Below are 19,173 nucleotides of genomic sequence, written 5' to 3' on the forward strand. Positions count from 1 at the left end.
CTTCCCTGATGGCTCCCACAGGATTGTTGACATCCTTGTGGATTCATCTTTTTATTATAGACACATGCATTTCCAAACATTTGGTCTACCTATGTCGTAAATGTATTATCTTTTCGATTTACACACGGCATCTATTGCACGTCTGTCCGTCCTGGGAGAGGGATCCCTCCTCTGTTGCTCTCCCTGAGGTTTCTCCCATTTTCCCTTTAAACTGTGGGGTTTTTCCTTCTTTGGAAGTTTTTCCTTGTACGATGTGAGGGTCTAAGGACAGAGGGTGTCGTATTGTCATACTGATATTCTGTCCAAACTGTGAAGTCCACTGAGACAAATGTAACATTTGTGATATTGGGCTATATAAATAAACATTGATTGATTGATATCAGATTCCAGGGTTGATGCCAGGAAGCAATTTACTTGTATACAAATATAAAATCTGATGCAAGAGAATGAACATGTTTCTGGAAGGTGAAACAACACGGGGGTTCTCCAATGCAAAATGCTGTGAAGAATGTTGCCAACAAATGTGCGAACTGCCATAAGGTACATTGCTTTAGTCTGAAAAGAGCATTGTGTTAGGGAACTCATGATTATCATGTTCGATTTTAGCATTCCTACACAACATTTGTTCATTTTTCAACAGAGCAAATGGGATTAATTACGGTATAGTGTGTGGTGTGACAGCAGCACTGCTCACAGAGACATGCAGGATGCAGCCGCCTCTGTTTGCAGTGTTGCCTTCCTCCACAGCACCCAGAACCGTTGCCAAGCAACCCACATAGACTTACAGACAACTAATACTTAATGGGTGAATTCACTGCTGAAACTAAACCACCTTCATATATAAAAAAAAAACAATAGAGACTTATATTCATTTTTTCCAAGAGTTGTACATTTTTAGGAACTTACACTTTGTTATATGTTATTACAATTTAAATGTAGCAGAAGGCTAGCTTTTTATTATTATTTAAACAAATAGCTAGCACAAATAGCAAAATAAAATGTAAAGCGATTGGTATGTTGTTTTTAGTAAACATAACTCAAACAGGAGTAAGTGGTTTATTTATTGTGAACTATTTTCAGCAGTGGACAATACACATTTGGTACTCTAGTCTAAATGTATGTGGGATTGAATACACGGTAATGAAGGGATAACCAGTAACCACCACATTTGTAGCTTTATCAGGATGTAGCTATATAGATAATAATGTTCTGCTGTATGATCATTTATGGTTACGGTAGTGTTTCAAAAAATTCCAATCCAAATGTTTTAAAAGGATCTGTTGGTTTTGTGGTGAACTGACTTGTTGATGATATACCTTTTTTAAAAGGCATTTAACTCTAAATGATCAGTCTGTGTGTGACCTGAGTGTCTTACCTCCAGGGATGAAGGGTTTGCAAAGGGCTGCAGGGACTGCAGGGGCTGCATGGGCTCAGAAGAGTGGGGCTCTGGCATGTAGGCGACAAACTGTAAGAAAAGACACGTTTGCATGGATTAGTGCGCTGATGCAGCACAGGAGGAGCAGGCTGGCGTCTGTCATCAGTCAGCAGCAGAGCTTTGGTTGAGGGTTAGAGGTGGATTTTTGCTCTAGTTGGCAGTCATAAACAGCAGAGGGTGACAGACACCTGCAATATTTGTTGCAAGGTGGCAGGATGCAACACTGCATCTGATTGGTCAGATTCTAACCTCTCACGAACTCTTCCACCATGGGAAGTGGGCAGCTGGGTGACAACACACCAGAACGGAAGTATCATCGTCCAACACATGTTTACTTAACATCTAATGCATCCTTTAACAGTGTTAGGGAGTGTCTGCTATATGGCAACACACGCATGTTATGTTATGAAGTTTAGGCTTGATTTCCAAAGAAGATTAAACCTTGGTTTCCTTTGAGCCCTGCACTAAAGAAAATCCTCAAACTGTACTTTCTAAGATAAATACTTTATACCATTTAACATCTTAGTGCTCTATCTTTGCATCAAAATATGCACGCTCAGCCATCCTAAGGTCTGCATCTTCCTTGTGCTGACCAAGCGCAGAAGCTGCTTTCTATTGATTTCACTGCTCATAAGCTCTGCCTTGTGGGCTCCACAGTGCTGCTATTGTCTCAGTGCTAAACACAGCACTGGCTACCAAAGCACTAATGAACGTGTTGTCATAGTAATGCAGTGAGGATGGTAGGAAAAACAACTCCTTGCACGAAGACTCCTAATACTGTAGTGTCGGCTCATAATTACAAAACACATGCAACTCATTACGTCGTATTTCATCTTAACACATTGTCTCTTTCAGACCCTTAAACCAAAGCTCTCTGTGGTGCTTGAGTGAGTAATGGCCCATCATTTCCATTTGGTCTGCGCTTCATCGACACTCCTGCCCAGAGTGTAAACTGAGAAAAGAACATCTCAAATTGACTAATTGGTGACATTTACACTGAATTTCTGATCTGCACAGATGTTTAGGCATCCTCTGAAATTAAGTAGCAACAATGAAAGGATTTCCTTTAATGCCAAAATAAAAATCATAATAAGCAATTGCAGGAATGCATTCAGAAGTATCTGCACCTTCTAAAAGGTATTGTGGCATCTCAGTTATAGAGTAAAATATTTTGCAGGAAAGTTAATGTAAATAGGCCCACTTGCAATGCACACGTTTTTGTATAAGTAAGTCTGAATACAAACAGCAATGTGATGCCATGGTAGCAAGCCGCTGTGTGTATGGACTGATGCCCCCATCAACAGCAACCAGTAGAACCCTGAGCCCCTCCCTGCGTGCAGAGCGTGAAACCTCCTCTGTATCTCTGCGGGAGCAGCTAAGTGCCTAAAAATGAAAATACATGTAAAAAACAGGCAGCGCATGCTCTGCTGAGATAATCCACTGAGGAGGCTGATGGATGGATCAGAGAATGGGGATGTAAGCAGGGAGCTCCTACGCCTTATGGATCACCATCTAGTGGGCAGCAGGTACCCCCCTCTTTCTTCATAAAAAAAGGCTATATTCACTCTGTTGGAAGAAGGAAGAGTGGGCGGACATAAGACTGCAGCCATGTCCTTTGATCGAGAAAGGATTCACCGATTGGCAATTATGAGGAAATAAAATATCTGTTCTCCTAAAGAGCCATTTGTCCATCTTGGTGCTGTGAGGGGGAGCATGTGATTCATGCAGGAATCATGGACTTCATGTGAGATAAAAAAAGGAGACAATAGAGCTTGGAGAACACAAAACATCACGAGGACAGAATTCACACCAAGGAGCTTTACCTGAAGAGCTAATCAATACATTTGGTCTGATTAAAGATCTGTAAAAACGTATAATAGTATTACCACAGACAAATCAACTGCTGACTAAAACTTATAAAAGAAGTAACTCATCATTAAAGTTCCCTTTTTTTTCAGTAGTTTTGCAGTTTTAACTAGACATGTGCAAACATAGTTACACTTCAAAGATGGAAAGCTCCATTTCTGTATATCCAGTGGGGTTTAAACATTAACACGCAGGCAGTGGAACTGACAAATTACAGCCTTTACTGTTAGTTTTACTGATAACGTGGATAATACTTAGATTTTTTATAAGAAACAGGGAATGGATGCGACACCTGTAACTCATTTAAACTGCAAGCCTGTGTGTAAACATTCAAAATACAAGAGTAAACTTAAAATGTAACTAGATAATGAAGCCTCAGGCAAATGCCATCATCCTGGGAGAAAACATGAGAGACTATTTGCATTTCCATCTGACTCAACTGCTGTTTTGATCTCACAGCATTTCGAGGTTGTTCATGATGGTTTCAAGAGCAACCACTTTGTAAAAAGTCTGATTGTTGACAGTGGAGTACGCACCAAGTGATTTCACATATTACAACTCTTAAAAAGGCAACATTTTCATATGGCAGTTTGCGGTTTGACACCTGCAGCAGAAGATGAGATTAAAAAGCAGAACTTACTCCAGAGTCAGGGAGGGGATCTTCAGTTTATCTCGCCTTGACTTCATTCTTGTTGATCTCCAAGCGGGGTCTTCGCTCACCACAGCGCGGCACAAGGCGCTCTCACGGCCGGCTTCCAGACACTCATCGCTGCGTTGGGTGACTAAAAATAACCCTTTACCAGAGTATCGTTTATCAGCAGCTTCAGCGGATTCCGTGGCGATTTGTTTTCCCCCGTGTGACGAGACAGACTCCGGCTAAACGCAGTTACTAAAACAAATGACTTGCCCAGGCAGTTTTGCGCGTCTCGCTTCTCCTCTGTCTCCAAGGCGCACTAGAGAGCGACTGGCACACAACCGAGGGAGCGACGGGTCACCACTAACCTCCATGCGACTGGTGGGGAGGGAGGGAGGGAGGGAGAAAGGGGGAGTCTATTTGGAGGAAAAATCAATTTGGGAGGCTAGTGACAGTCAACACTGGTTGGGTGAGGACGATATTGGGAAAAGTTGTCGTTGTTGTAATGAACCAACCAACCTGATGATTCCTGTTATCAGAAAGAAAGAGAGAGTACTTTTTAAATTAATTTGTTTAAACAATGTCCTATCATAATGAAATAAGCAAATCTACTTGATGCCCCATGCTAATTATCAACATTGACACGACGCCAAAATAAAAAAAATCACTTGTGTTGTTTGATGAGATGTCTGCTTCATATATGACTATTATTTATCTCTCTCTGTGCTCTGAAACAAAATCAAGCAGAGCCGTGAAAACTGGCAGACTGCTGTTCGTGATGAGGCTGGGGAATACCTCTGACAGCTGCCACACATGATGCTTCTCATACCGTGTGTGTGTGTGTGTGTGTGTGTGTGTGTGTGTGTGTGTGTGTGTGTGTGTGTGTGTGTGTGTGTGTGTGTGTGTGTGTGTGTGTGTGTGTGTGTGTGTGTGTGTGTGTGTGTGTGTGTGTGTGTGTGTGTGTGTGGTGTGTGTGTGTGTGTGTGTGTGTGTGTGTGTGTGTGTGTGTGTGTGTGTGTGTGTGTGTGTGTGTGTGTGTGTGTGTGTGTGTGTGTGTGTGTGTGTGTGTGTAAGTATTACTGCAAGTATTACTGCTAACACAAAGTTTCCCCGATCGTACTTCAAATGGAAAACCCTCTAAACCTTTTCACAGATGTTATCTAATCAGTATCAGAATCAGAATACCTTTATTCGTCCCACAGAGGGGACATGTGCATCTGTTAGAGCAAGAAAAGAGCCAAAGACAACTTAATATTAACTAAAAAAGCATGCATAAAGATAACAAAATAAAAAATACATTACACAACACAATTATACAAAATACACATGTAACAGTTATCTTTATACATTAATTTCAACAACAAGATAAGGTTGATCAACAATTAACATCAAAGTGTTTTGCCATAAGGATAGGTTTTGTGTTTTTCTTTTTTATCCATCCAGTTTTTAATATGGGGGGGTGATGTTATTATTTGCACCCCATATTTCTTTCTATGGAATGCCTGCATCTCCAATGGCAACCACTGACTGCGATGGCACCAGTGTCTTCCTGGTTGCTAGGGAGCTGGTGATGGTTTCCCCCGTTGCTAGGATATGAGTGTGATCCAAGTACTGCAATAGTGACCAACTAGCAGGTTCATACACACATCACTTTACATTTACCTGACACTTGTATCCAGAGTGACTTACAGTAACTGCAATCAGTGAGGAAACAAATCAAACACAATGGCTGTGGAATGTGTACACTTTCTGCAGCCTGCTATCAATAAGGAACATTTTTACATTGCAATAAATGGTGGCCAGTTGTTTGTTACATACGTAACTTTGTCATATCGCCAATATGAACTTTTAAACTGACAGTTACAGACAGATCACATCATTTTCATCAGTATCCTACAACTCCAGTGAGCTTTTCAGATCAAAAGTTGATGAAAAATGTAAAGCTCTTGTCTGGAAACATATACCATTGCTTGGACACAACACCACCTAAAGTCGTTTTGGTTACATTTGGCTTGAAAAAATGTGACTGTGAGATGGCTGATCTGGGTTTGTGCAGCTGTGTGTGTGTGTGTGTGTGTGTGTGTGTGTGTGTGTGTGTGTGTGTGTGTGTGTGTGTGTGTGTGTGTGTGTGTGTGTGTGTGTGTGTGTGTGTGTATGTGTGTGTGTGTGTGTGTGCGTGCGTGCGTGCGTGCGTTCGTGCGTGCGTGCGTGTGTGTGTGTGTGTGTGTGTGTGTGTGTGTGTGTGTGTGTGTGTGTGTGTGTGTGTGTGTGTGTGTGTGTGTGTGTGTGTGTGTGTGTGTGTGTGTGTGTGTGTGTGTGTGTGTGTGTGTGTGTGTGTGTGTGTGTGTGTGTGTGTGTGTGTGTGTGTGTGTGTGTGTGGGTGTGGGTGTGTGTGTGTGTGTAATTGCTTGGTAATTGTTTTGTTAGAGCACTATTTAATAGCAGTCGGTTTCTCAGTTACCATGGCGATTAGGGCTTTCCTGCTCTTCCCTCCCCTTTAGTGTGTGTGTGTGTGTGTGTGTGTGTGTGTGTGTGTGTGTGTGTGTGTGTGTGTGTGTGTGTGTGTGTGTGTGTGTGTGTGTGTGTGTGTGTGTGTGTGTGTGTGTGTGTGTGTGTGTGTGTGTGTGTGTGTGTGTGTGTGTGTGTGTGTGTGTGTGTGTGTGTGTGTGTGTGTGTGTGTGTGTGTGTGTGTGTGTGTGTGTGTGTGTGTGTGTGTGTGTGTGTGTACATCCTCCAATCTCTGCAGTGTGAGTTGAAGCTCAGCTAAACGCCATTTCAAAAATGTCCCTCAACAAATGGCAGCGCAGTCAGATTTTAGGTTGTGCTTTTGATCTAGTGATATGCAGTGTTTTCACATTATATCATGTTTTGTTTTGTCTGCTCTGCTCACCCATACAAAGTAAACTGTGGTACACTTCTGAAGATTAGGATTGCAAAGTGAAAGTTGGTCCACATAATGTACATCTTTCGGATGATGGCCAAAGTGTTCAAAATCTGCCAGCTCTGCCAGATTCAGATGCAGCCCTTTACATTTTCACTTGATAGGCCCAGATTAAAATGCTTTTGTTTGGTCGAACAAAAAGGTCATAACTAACATCAGTGTGATTTTTGTGAGATTATGACCATCCTGGTCAAAGTTACGGGGGGTTGCCAAATCTGGAAGCAATAACACCAGCTCTGCCAGATTTAGAAGTTCACCTACCATTTTATACACCATGAATCCACAGTCAAATGGTTTATAATAGGTCCTCCGCTCCGACTCTGTTGTTGCTCTAGCCCTAATAATGTAGAAATCCTTTTTGAAAGGTTCCCACAGAAACTCAGAAAAAGGCTCTCTGGGTAAGTGTGAGGCTCATAGATATAAACCATTTCAAACACAGATATTGAAGGCTTTACGTAATAACAAGTGAGTGGCAAGAATCACAGTACAATAAAACCTGAGCAACAAGAGGTGAGGCATTGTATTAGTTAATGTGGCTGCAACAGAGATAAAAAGGAGAACATATAGGGATTGACAGCATGGAAAGGACAAATAACTCATGCACCCATCATGACTAATGCTAACCAGAGTATATTAACAGTATGCACATGCTCTATGCTAATCAAAGGATAGTAACAGCCTAGGGAAACACCTTATACAAAACAGGGAAAGCTTGTCATCTAAAACTATAGGCATTTTCTTTTTCTCACCTGCTTCTGAAAGCATGATGTTTACACTGCCCAGTAGTATCCATTTAAGGGTTGATTTGTCAATGTCAACCTTTACTGCAATACAATAATGCTTCCCGGTTGTAAAAGGGACCTTCACATGAGTAAATGTCTCAGCAATGTAAGATAAACGCATGCAGTGCAGTGAAGATGCCTCTCCTGATGACTATAATAATGGCTCCAGCCTTCAGCTGAGACACTGAAAGCACTTCACCCTGAGGCCTTCACTCACTTCTTCATTGACTCTATTACAAAACTATTGAAACCTACTGTATTTGCTGCAAATGTTATGTAAAGTTAGTTTTCAAATGGATACCACATAATTAAAAGCTGATGAAAAGCATGTAAACGCAAATTGTATTTAACTAGAGAATGTATGTAATAATATTAAACATTTTTTTAAATGAGCAGCATCAAGAGAAACACGTTCACCTCAGTAATTAATCAAGAAATATCACAAAAAGGCTGTTTTATTGTGGTTGGATAATAAAAGCAGCACAAAACATGGTGTAAGAGGTGCACAGGGGAAATCATTTCAATAAACTGTGATGCAGGAAATGCGAAATAACATCACAGGGGAAGCGAGCGGCAATAAGTGTGAGCATCTATGTTTCTGCATGAGTCTGAGAGTGTGAGAGAGAAAAGGGAGCGTGTCTGTGTTTTGTGAGTTTGCATCGTACCATTCAGCCCACAAGGTGGCATAGAAATACAATGATAAGAATGGAATGATCACATTTGTTTCTCAAGCAACAGCATCAGAAATGTACAAACCTAAATTACAATGTAGTTTCTGTAGCAGACAGAAAACTACTATAGCTCATGATAAATCACCAAGGCAAAGCACAACATCCTTTGACCTCATTGACTTTGAGTCATAACAAAGTAAATGTTTTTACTTTCAGGAAAGCATCAGTTTATCTGTTTAAAATCCTGATTGATGTTTTGAATGAGTTGTTTCATAAATAACTTGTTTTAACTTTAGGGCCCACTGTGAATAGGTTAACATTTCAACTAAGGAATATTGCTTCCCCAGTTGATTATTTACATTCAGACAATGATCTTTGGTATTAGAAGTTTTCTGACAGTTTAGGTTTAAATATGCAATGAGACAATCATTTGTATTGCACCAGTCAGTGTCACTGTTTTTCTTTTTGTCCCCCCTACGCCCCCCTTCCTATTGCAAAGCGTCCTTGTGTATCATGAAAGGTGCTATATAAGTCCAAGTTATTAATATTATTATTATCATTATTATTATTATTAAATGTGTGCTAAAGAATAATGAATGCTTAAAGAAAGACAGGTACAAATTATTTGTATTATTTTGTTGACAGATTAGAGTCAAAGGTACATCACGGCCGGTTTTTAGAAACTTTGTTTATCCAAACATACTAAACAAAATTAGAAGACTGTCTTTAACTTCTCCTAAGCAAATGGTTTGAGCCTAAAACCATACATTTCAGGTGCAAAACCGAAGACAGAACTCCAACGTATCCGGTGAGCATCTCAGGTCTTTAATTGCGCACAACAGTAAAATTAGTGCATAAAGAAAAATATCTGCTTTTGTGTCATTTCTGAAAAATAATTTACAATATATTTATGGTTAAAGTCAGCAAACATTGGGGGTCCTGATTTACAAAAATGAATCAAATCGGTGTATTTGTCTTTTTGTTTCTATAAGGAAGCTGCGGGCTGCCACTGTGAGTGAACATGTCAAAGCCCTCCAACATGGCTGTGATTGACAGGAGGAGCATGACATCACCTAAGTGTGTGCCCCTCGGAGCTGAGTCATCATCTTTAGTGGTTAAAGACACGGGGTCTTCCTGTGCAGTGATTTTCGAAGTGATACTGTGGAAAGTGAGAACAGACGCTGACCAGAAAATACAGAAACCACTGAAACCATCCTACAAAGGAATGAAGGAATCCCCCTCTGATACATGCAGTTTTGTCTAAAAGTCATACAATTGTGACTTCAAAGACCCCCACTTCCTCTTGTGTGGTTGAAGTGTCACATTGTGTGTGTGTGTGTGTGTGTGTGTGTGTGTGTGTGTGTGTGTGTGTGTGTGTGTGTGTGTGTGTGTGTGTGTGTGTGTGTGTGTGTGTGTGTGTGTGTGTGTGTGTGTGTGTGTGTGTGTGTGTGTGTGTGTGTGTGTGTGTGTGTGTGTGTGTGTGTGTGTGTGTGTGTGTGTGTGTGTTGATTTTCATTGATGGAGCCATTAGCATAGTAATATTTGATAGCACTGTATAATTCTATGTACTGATTGTTTTTGTAATGAATAAAAAAGAAGGTTAGATGTAGTTTAGTTAGATGTGTATCCGTTCTTCGACGCACGAAATTCTTTATTATTATTCCGCCGGGATTTTGCACCTCTTCTGCTCCCACATTCCACATTGCAGAAACTCCGTTCAAACATCAAAACGTTCAGCTCGGTCGGGAATCAATGGCTATTACTTTTTTCATTCATAACTTTCATAATTTCAGAGATACATCCCATAATTTATCACATTTTTAACATGGAAGTCAATGGAGAAATTCTTCAGACTAATCTTCATGCGACTTCAACTGCTAACTGTTAATTCATACTTTCACTCAGAAACCTCATTCCAACTTTAAAATGTTACACATCTTTCTGACATTATTCGTGTAACACAACTTTTAAATCTGATTCTTACTTTTAGAGATATTAAACATTGTTCAGACCTTGGTAAAGAGGCCTTCTTCAGATTTTAACATTAACTAGAGTGCGCAATGTCACAGTTTGAAATTTGCCTTCATATATTTTTTTTAACTTGCCATAATTCCCAAACCCTACATTCCTGAGACATAATTGTTCATGACAAACGTAGGAAAACATCTCGTAGCTTGAAAAATGACAAATAATTAAGTAAAAAATAATTAAACAAAATGCCTCTTAAGGGCATGAAGTGACAAACACTTTCAACATGTCTCCATTAAAGCCCATTGTAATTTCAGGCTGATATTTCCTCACAGCAGCAGCCGCACACCTTTAGTTAATTTGCCAAAAAGGCCACATTATTGACCCGAAAGTTGGCTACACAAAAAGCACACTTCAGATACTCAAGGTCCTTGAGATGCTTCACGCTTTGAAATTTCACCGATATCTGTTACGGTTCTTCAACAAAACGTTCACATGTAAGAGGTTTATCTCTCATTCAGAACAATGCAAATGCTCTCCTCTCACTGATTACTGCAGGTTGAATGACACGTCATTAGCTCAAATATAAACAACTGTGTCATGGAACACGATGATGTCATAACTCCAACTGACATGCTCAGAGCAGCAGACTTCAGATAATGGTTAACACAGCTCTACATCAAATCTGATGTTACGTAATGTGGTGTTACTATGGCAACGCATCTCTCACCATAAAACAGCAGCAGACTTCAGATAATGGTTAATGGTCCTGCCCTCAACAGCTCTACGTCAATTATGGGTTTCCATGGCATCGTGTTTACATAAAACACGATGTCGCTGTAACCCAAACTTCTTGTATATCACCGGTCCATGTCTCAACAGCTCTACGCCAAATCTGAGATCTCACCATAGGCTGTTGCCATGGAAACGCATCCCTCACCATAAAACATGATGTTGTCGTGATACCTATGCAAATGGTCTAAAGCAGCAACAGACTTCAGATAATGGAAACCTGTTAAGCCCGAGAGACCCCGGTACCGGGGAACTGCTGCAACATCTTGCAGGAAACAGTGTCTGAGGGCATTTTCATTTAATAAACTATGAATGTTTTATATCCATGTAACGGGAAGAAACTCATCTAACTGATCATTTTAATTACTCAACCCCCATTTCTACCCAAATCACCTCAGAGGTGGAGTCTTTTTTGCTAAACCTCTCTAAAAAGGTCAAATGTCACTTGTTTTGCCTGTATCAATCTTGATACAGGGTACTTATTATATGTTGTACTTTGGATTCCTAAAGCTTTTAGTCTACCTTACCATCATCCAAGGGTAGTTTTAAGTAAAAAAGAATTTTTGGACGGACACTATAATTTACAGTTTTTTACTATGTTCAATCTGAATTTTCTTTAAAATAAAAACATCTATATTGATTCTGACTTTTCTACATCCAACTCACAGGTTTACCAATACTTTGAGAAAAAAGATTATTAATAATTAATAATTTAACCCTTTTAGAAGGGAAGATATGGTCATTTGTTCTGGGAATGTCATTTTCGAGCCTGAGACCTGAAAAACAGGCTCAGGGTTGAGCTGTTGAGGCATGGACCGGTGATATACAAGCGAAGTTAGGGGACGATCGGACGGTGTCCATTGGAGTTACAGCGACATCGTGTTTCATGGCGAGGGATGTGTTTCCATGGAAACGGCATATGATGACACCCCATAATTGACATAGAGCTGTTGAGGGCCGGCCAGTTTTCTCATAACCTCAGTGAAAATGCTCCAAACGGCCCAAAACTTCACAGGTTTGGTAACGGTGCAGCCATCAACGCACCTAAGGGTATTATGGGATGTCATCAAATGCCGGCGGTCATCCGGGACTCATAGAACCGTAGTTACAGTCGTAACTATCGTTCTATTTCGTCCCTACTGACCGCCAGAGGTGGTGCTTTAAGCACTGGATGACTTATACCAACAATGTCATGAAGAATCCAAGCCCTTGCTCACCACTGGAAGCAGCGGAGCTCGGCAAAAGGACCACGCCCAAAGAATGGGGAGTGACGACATTGACCTGATGACAACTGGAGAATGTGCCAGAAGACGCCCATGACGCCGCGGCGCAGATGGTCTCCAGGGGCACCCCTCTCAGGGCAGCCCAATATGTTGAGATGCTCCTTGTAGAGTTGCATCTCAGCCTGATGGCAGGGGGCGGCCACTGGCCCCGTAAGCCTGTGAGATGGTATCGACAACCCAGTGGGGCAGCCACTGGTTAGAGGGCATAACCTCCTTTAGTGCCAACCTCCTAAGCCCCACCTCCTCTGGGTGGAGGTCTCCTCCACCCAGGGGAGGAGATGATAGGGCATCCGGCAGCAGGGGCAGGTCCCAAGCCGGAGCCCTCGGGGTGCAAGGGGGACGCTGCCGTAAAGCCCCTCTGATAAAGAGGGACACCGACCTGTAGCACACCGACCTGTGGCACCCCGCCGTGGCGCCGTTGACCTGAACATGTCGGGCAGAAATCGCAGCCACATAAATTCAGAGTGGAGTGAGAACGTCCACTATCTAGAAGGGACTGTTGTCTAAGCAACAATGTACATGCTGTCCCCAAGGAACACGCACATTCTTGCCCCCCAGTTGGGGTAGAAAGTGCGTGAGTGCAAGCTGCACGGCCCGAAGCTCTAGCACGTTGACCTGGCGCGCACTCTGCTGGGCAGACCGCTGACCCTGAACGGTCCTGCCCTGCCGCACTGCACCCCACCCTGAGAGACATGCACCTATGGTGATGGTCTCCTGGCGGGATGGGATGGCGCCCATGGGCACGCCTACCAGGAGATAGGCCCTGCCCCTCCAGCGTGACAGAGAGTGGAGCAATGCTGCGACACCCTGACTTCCCTGTGCCTGTGCCACTTGGCGTCCAAGTGAAGGCTGTTCAGCCACATCTGCATGGGGCGCAACGACAGCGGGCCTAAGGGCCCAGCGGCCGAGGCAGCTGCCAGTCTGCCCAAGGGCCGGAGGAACTGAATATAAGGCACCCTCTTGCCACGTGGAAGTAGGCATCCCTCGGTTGAGAACCACTCCACCTGTGCGTATGCAGTAGTCAGCATATAGAATGGCAGCACCTTCAGGAATCTGTTGATTCCTCTGAGGTCCAAGATCGGGCGAAATCCGCCGACTTTCTTGCTCACGAGAAAGTATGCCGAGTAGAACCCCCTGGCTAAGCAGAGGGTCTTACTGGCTTGATTGCGTCGTTGGACAGAAGGACTGACAACTCTTGGCCCAGAGCTAGGGCCCCTGCCGGATCGCTGACGACTGTCAATTAGACCCAGCCGAAGGCTAGGGGCCGGAGCTGCGGTCCGTACCCCTGGGTTAAGGTGAAAACCACCCAAGGGACGGAAGTACAGACCGCCCAGAAACTGAGCTGCTGCTGGGAAAGCAGCCGCCGACCAGCCCCGGGATTTCAGGGCCCAGCCCCCCGGACCCTGGAGCCTCTTGGGGGGCTCCGGTAAGGCTCTGGGGCACGAGGCCGCCTGGAAGGCGGGCGACCTGGGGCATGAAAGTCATTGGGAGGCGGTTGAGTGGGCCGCTAAGACCTCTGCAGACCACCCCTGTAATCCGGCGGCTGAGTGCGGCTGCTAGAGCGGCCCCTGGGCCTGCTGGGAGTGGGCACAGGTCTGCGAGGACCCGAGTGCTGCTGCCTGGTCTGCCTAGCTTGGGCGGCATGCTCCAGTGCTTCCAGGGCAGCTGACCTAAACAGCTCCCCTGGCTCGACTGGTACGCTACGGAGGACTCATCATGCCCCTATCGGCAGCTAGCCGATCCACTTTAGAGGACAGCCTGTTTCTAGTCCTTCTATTGGGGGGAGCACACATCGCTCCCTCAAGTCGCCGGGAACGGCCAAATTGATCTGGAGGAGGATGTGACAAGGAGAGGTGTCTTTTGGCTGCTGCCAGACGTTCCACCTCAGTGATTCTAGCCACTCTGAGCACCCGAGGCATGCAGCTACAGCTCATGCAGGCGTTTACCGTGAGAACCTCCCTCAGATGCTCGAATTTCGTCCGCACTGACCGCCAGAGGCGGCCGAGGCAGGAGGGGCAGCGGTCGTGGCCGTCCTCAGGCTCAAGAGAAGCCATACAAGCGCTACATGAATGACCCATTCTGTAGGTAGCCAGATGCAGCGTAGCCGGGAGCGGGTGCGGGAACACAGCCTTCACCAGCTACCTGCTTAATGGAAAGAGAAGAGCGTTGTTGCTACTCGCCGAACAGAAAGAGGGATGTAATTACACCCACGTTACCGGCAGCGGGAGCGGGAGCGAGAGCACTGCCTTCACCTGGCTGGATTAATAAACACGGCAGTTCAGCGTCTACCAGGAGCGGGGGCGAGAACACTGCCGGCTGAGTTAGAGACGTATGCCAGATGCAGCGTAACCGGGAGCGGGTGCGGGAACACAGCCTTCACCAGCTACCTGCTTAACGGAGAAACAAGGCAGTTCCGCGTCTACCAGGAGCGGGGGCGAGAACACTGCCTTCACTGGTTGAGTTAGAAACGAATGCCAGATGCAGCGTAACCGGGAGCGGGTGCGGGAACACAGCCTTCACCAGCTACCTGCTTAACGGAGAAACAAGGCAGTTCCGCGTCGACCAGGAGCGGGGGCGAGAACACTGCCTTCACTGGTTGAGTTAGAGATGAATGCCAGATGCAGCGTAACCGGGAGCGGGTGCGGGAAAATAGCCTTCACCAGCTACCTGCTTAACGGAGAAACAAGGCAGTTCCGCGTCTACCAGGAGCGGGGGCGAGAACACTGCCTTCACTGGTTGAGTTAGAGACGAATGCCAGATGCAGTGTAACCGGGAGCGGGTGCGGGAACACAGCCTTCACCAGCTACCTGCTTAATGTAAAAACGAGGCAGTTTGGCATCTACCAGGAGCGGGGGCGAGAACTGCCTTCACTGGTTGAGTTAGAGACGAATGCCAGATGCAGTGTAACCGGGAGTGGGTGCGGGAACACAGCCTTCACCGGCTACCTGCTTAACGGAAAAACGAGGCCGTTTGGCGTCTACCAGGAGTGGGGGCGAGAGTTGCCTTCACTGGTTGAGTTAGAGACGAACGCCAGATGCAGCGTAACCGGGAGCGGGTGCGGGAACACAGCCTTCACCGGCTACCTGCTGAACGGGAAGAGTAGAGCGGTGCTACTACTCACCGAACAGAAAAAGGGATGTAGCTACATCCGCATTACCGGTAGAGGGAGCGGGAGTGAGAGCACTGCCTTTACCTAGCTGGGTAAAATAAAGAAGCTTAACGGTATATGCAAGACGTTAGCCGAGCGGCTGCTGCTAACGATCAAGCGAGATCAAGTCAAATAACACACATGTTTAAGACCAGATAACTAGCTTCTAAAGAAGAGAACAGCACAGAGCCGTAGGCAGCAGTAACTATGGCCAGGGCTCACACGGCATATAACCGTAGTTACAATAGTAACTATCGCCAGTACTTGCACGGCTTGGAACCGTAGTTACAGTAGTAACTATGGCCAGTACTTACATGGCTTAGAACCGTAGTTACAGTAGTAACTATGGTCAGTACTTACACAGCATAGAGCCGTAGTTACGGTATTGACTATGGCCAGTACTTGCACGGCTTGGAACCGTAGTTACAGTAGTAACTATGGCCAGTACTTACGGCTTAAACCCGTAGTTACAGTATTAACTATGGCCAGTACTTACACAGCCTAAAGCCGTAGTTACGGTATTGACTATGGCCAGTACTTACACGGTTTGGAACCGTAGTTACAGTAGTAATTATGGCCAGTACTTACGGCTTAGAACCTTAGTTACAGTAGTAACTGTGGCCGGTGCCTAAAAGTGTCAGCCAACGGCTGCCCACTAGACAATATAATATTGGGAGGATGAAATCCTCCTTAATGGCCATACATGCAGAGCACACAGCACACACAGTGAAGATTGTTCTCTGCATATCGTCCTAGTGCTAGGAGTCTAGTACTAGGAGCAGTAAATACAATGATATAGCGCTACTGCAACCATACCATGCGTTTACCGGGAGCGGGAGCGAGAGCACTGCCCTCACCGGCTGAGTTAAATAATGAAGCTTAACAGTACATGCAAGGTGTTAGCCAAGCGGCTGCTGCTAACAATCAAGCAACCAAGTCAGAACACAATGTTAAGACCAGATAATTAGCTTCTAAGAAAGAGAACAGCCCGCATAGAACCGTGCCCGGTCACAGTAGTAACCGCACATGCAGAGCACACAGCACCCGCAGTGAAGATGTTCTCTGCATATCATCCTAGTGCTAGGAGTCTAGTACTAGGAGCAGTAATACAACGATCTAGCGCTACTGCAATCAAACCCTATGCTACCGGGAGCGGGAGCACTGCCCTGAGTTAATAGTTAAGCTCAACAGCATGGTGTTAGCCAAGCGGCTGCTGCTAACAATCAAGCGACCAAGTCAGAACACAAATGTTAAGACCAGATAATAGCTTCTAAGAAATAGAAAGTACTTACCTTACTCTCTGCATCTAAACGAAAAACGGGTTTAAAGTATGACACTCTGGGCTTTCCATACTAAATTGAATGAGGGACGCAGCCAAAGCTGGGATTCAAATGCTAATGATAGCTCGGGCACAACGCCACAAGCAGAACTTTCAAAAGAGCATAAGGGCAACTTTATGGGAGAGGAAGCGGGAACACTGTCGTCACCAGAAAGTATAAGCCACAAAAAATAAGACGGCAATCAGGACAACTTGGCTGGGAGAGGGTGCGGGAACACAGCCATCACCAGCAACAAGCTGACACAAACCTGTCTGTCGAGGCTCTGCACAGCGCACAGCCGGCCACAGCTCCTGGAGGACGCGTTAACGACCCGTAGCTCCGACTGTCAGTCGCGAAGCTGCACACGGCCAGCTGCTTGCAGAGAAATCCCTCAGATCAAACGTTCAAACCTGAACGCTGTAGGCTACAGAAATGTAGCCACGGTACCCTCGCGCAGCGAGAAGATGAAAGGAACAGATCCTCTGACGACACCGGCTGATATAGCCGGTGTCACGTGGGTCACAGGTGACTTTGTTGTTATTGGTACTCGAGCTGCGCATGCGCGCGATGGACATATCCAGTGCTTAAAGCACCGCCTCTGGCGGTCAGTAGGGACAAAATAGAACTATTGCAAGTAACAACAATGCTAATTCAAAGAAGGAATCTGATTGTTAAATCATTTAATCTTATGATCTTAGGTAACATGGACATTGAGAAGTTGTTGTTGACTTTCTTCAAAGTATTTAATTAAAAAAAAGCGTATACAGACTATGAGTATGTACAGTTAACTTACACACGGTGATCTATGAGACTGTTTTCTGTGAGTAAAATTTCACTCAAAACTTAAAAGAAACAATTTGCTCTTCCTGAAATCCCACACATTAAGTGTGCGACTTCCTCCTCGGCTGAGCTCCTCACCGCCTGCACCACATGTCTATGAACCTCTTCGTAGACTTCCGTTACAGGAGGTGCTTCTGGTGCTGTTGGTAGATAAATGGTGTTTGTGCTAGTTCCTGTCAACTGTTTCCTCCGCTCAGGCACCAAACGTTGGTAGAAATATCTGTCAGCTCATATAAATCAGAAATAGTCTAGAGCCACAACACTGGCCTGCCAGCAACACAGTTCCTCTGCCATGGTTAACAACATCATGTCAAAGCCTCTTGGGTTAGTTCTGATCCTCACAGCTCACATGGTGTTCAACGGTAAGCTGTCTTCTTCTCCTGGTTGATGTTTTACACTTTTGTTGGCTTTCACCTGCTTTTGTTTCATTGTTATTGCTCTCTGTGAAATATTTGTATTTCTTCTGCTAGAATTGTATTGCCTACAACACGCTTGATAATGCTGTTAATAATAACACACAGTTATGGAAATGTTGTCCTGAGATTATGCGTTCCCAGTTTGGTGTTTGTTGTTGTTTTACCACTGCACATTTAGCACCATAAAAAGGGACATGGGAAAAATAATAATAATAATACAAATAAATAAAGTAATACATATTTATTTAAACCTTTTTTTAAGTAAAACTGATTCTGGCTCATGTGTATGCTATAATGACAGACAGGATGCATGGTTAGTGCACGGGTTAGTGTGGGTGGTAATGTACAGGAAATATCCTTTAGGTTTTATTCAGCATCAGGAGATCTTTAAGCTTATTATTAAATGAAATGACATCCTGACATGTTAACACAACACACTATAACACGTACTGAAACTTTACAAGAAATTATAAACAGATATAAAATATGTATGTCTTAATATTTGTGCTTCTAATAGGCGGACTACTGCCAACACAATTGAAATACTGCACTTTGCACTTTGAAAAAAACCAAAAATAATAATTAATTTATAAGGTATAAAAAACTGAAATACCAAGATGTTCATGAACATAGATATGTTTTGACTACAGATAGGAATAATTATATTGTAGCTAAAGTTATTGGCTATCTTGCCAGCTAAATTTCACTCCAAATAATGTTCGACGTGTGCACTGTATAGGCCACAGATTAACAAACCATAGTGCAGTTACACATTACTTTTATAAGTCAAATAATATTTTTTTCCTCATGCTCATTAAGGGTTTTGCTGCCATACAGGGCTGAGCCAAAAGAAGATCACGGGGAGCCTCGGCGAAAACATCACCCTTGAATTCTCATTTAACTTCAGTGTCACAACAGGTTTTGGAATTTATAAAAAAAAAAACTCAACAGACGAAGGACAAAAGATTGCTGGGTATTTACGTGGCAAAAAAGAAGGCAATCTTACAGTCTACCCTAAAAATATGTCTGTCTATTTTGAAATTACAAATCTCAGTCTAAGTCAAAAAGGAATTTACTG

General features: G+C 44.1%; 1 protein-coding gene across 1 annotated transcript in view; it reads right to left on the reverse strand.

The window, feature by feature from the left end:
- Positions 1-4,237, reverse strand: part of LOC117442806 (microtubule-associated serine/threonine-protein kinase 3-like) — a 34,260-nt gene extending 30,023 nt beyond the window's left edge. Inside the window, exons 1-2 of the mRNA XM_034078770.1 lie at positions 3,942-4,237; positions 1,376-1,465 (exon numbers count right to left, since the gene is read on the reverse strand). Coding sequence (XP_033934661.1) covers positions 1,376-1,465; positions 3,942-3,988 — 137 coding nt within the window. The 5' untranslated portion in view covers positions 3,989-4,237. The remainder of the gene's footprint in view (positions 1-1,375; positions 1,466-3,941) is intronic.
- Positions 4,238-19,173: the final 14,936 nt, after the last annotated feature.

The sequence above is a fragment of the Pseudochaenichthys georgianus genome, unplaced genomic scaffold, assembly GCF_902827115.2.
Source record: "Pseudochaenichthys georgianus unplaced genomic scaffold, fPseGeo1.2 scaffold_479_arrow_ctg1, whole genome shotgun sequence".
NCBI classification, from domain to species: Eukaryota; Metazoa; Chordata; class Actinopteri; order Perciformes; family Channichthyidae; genus Pseudochaenichthys; species Pseudochaenichthys georgianus.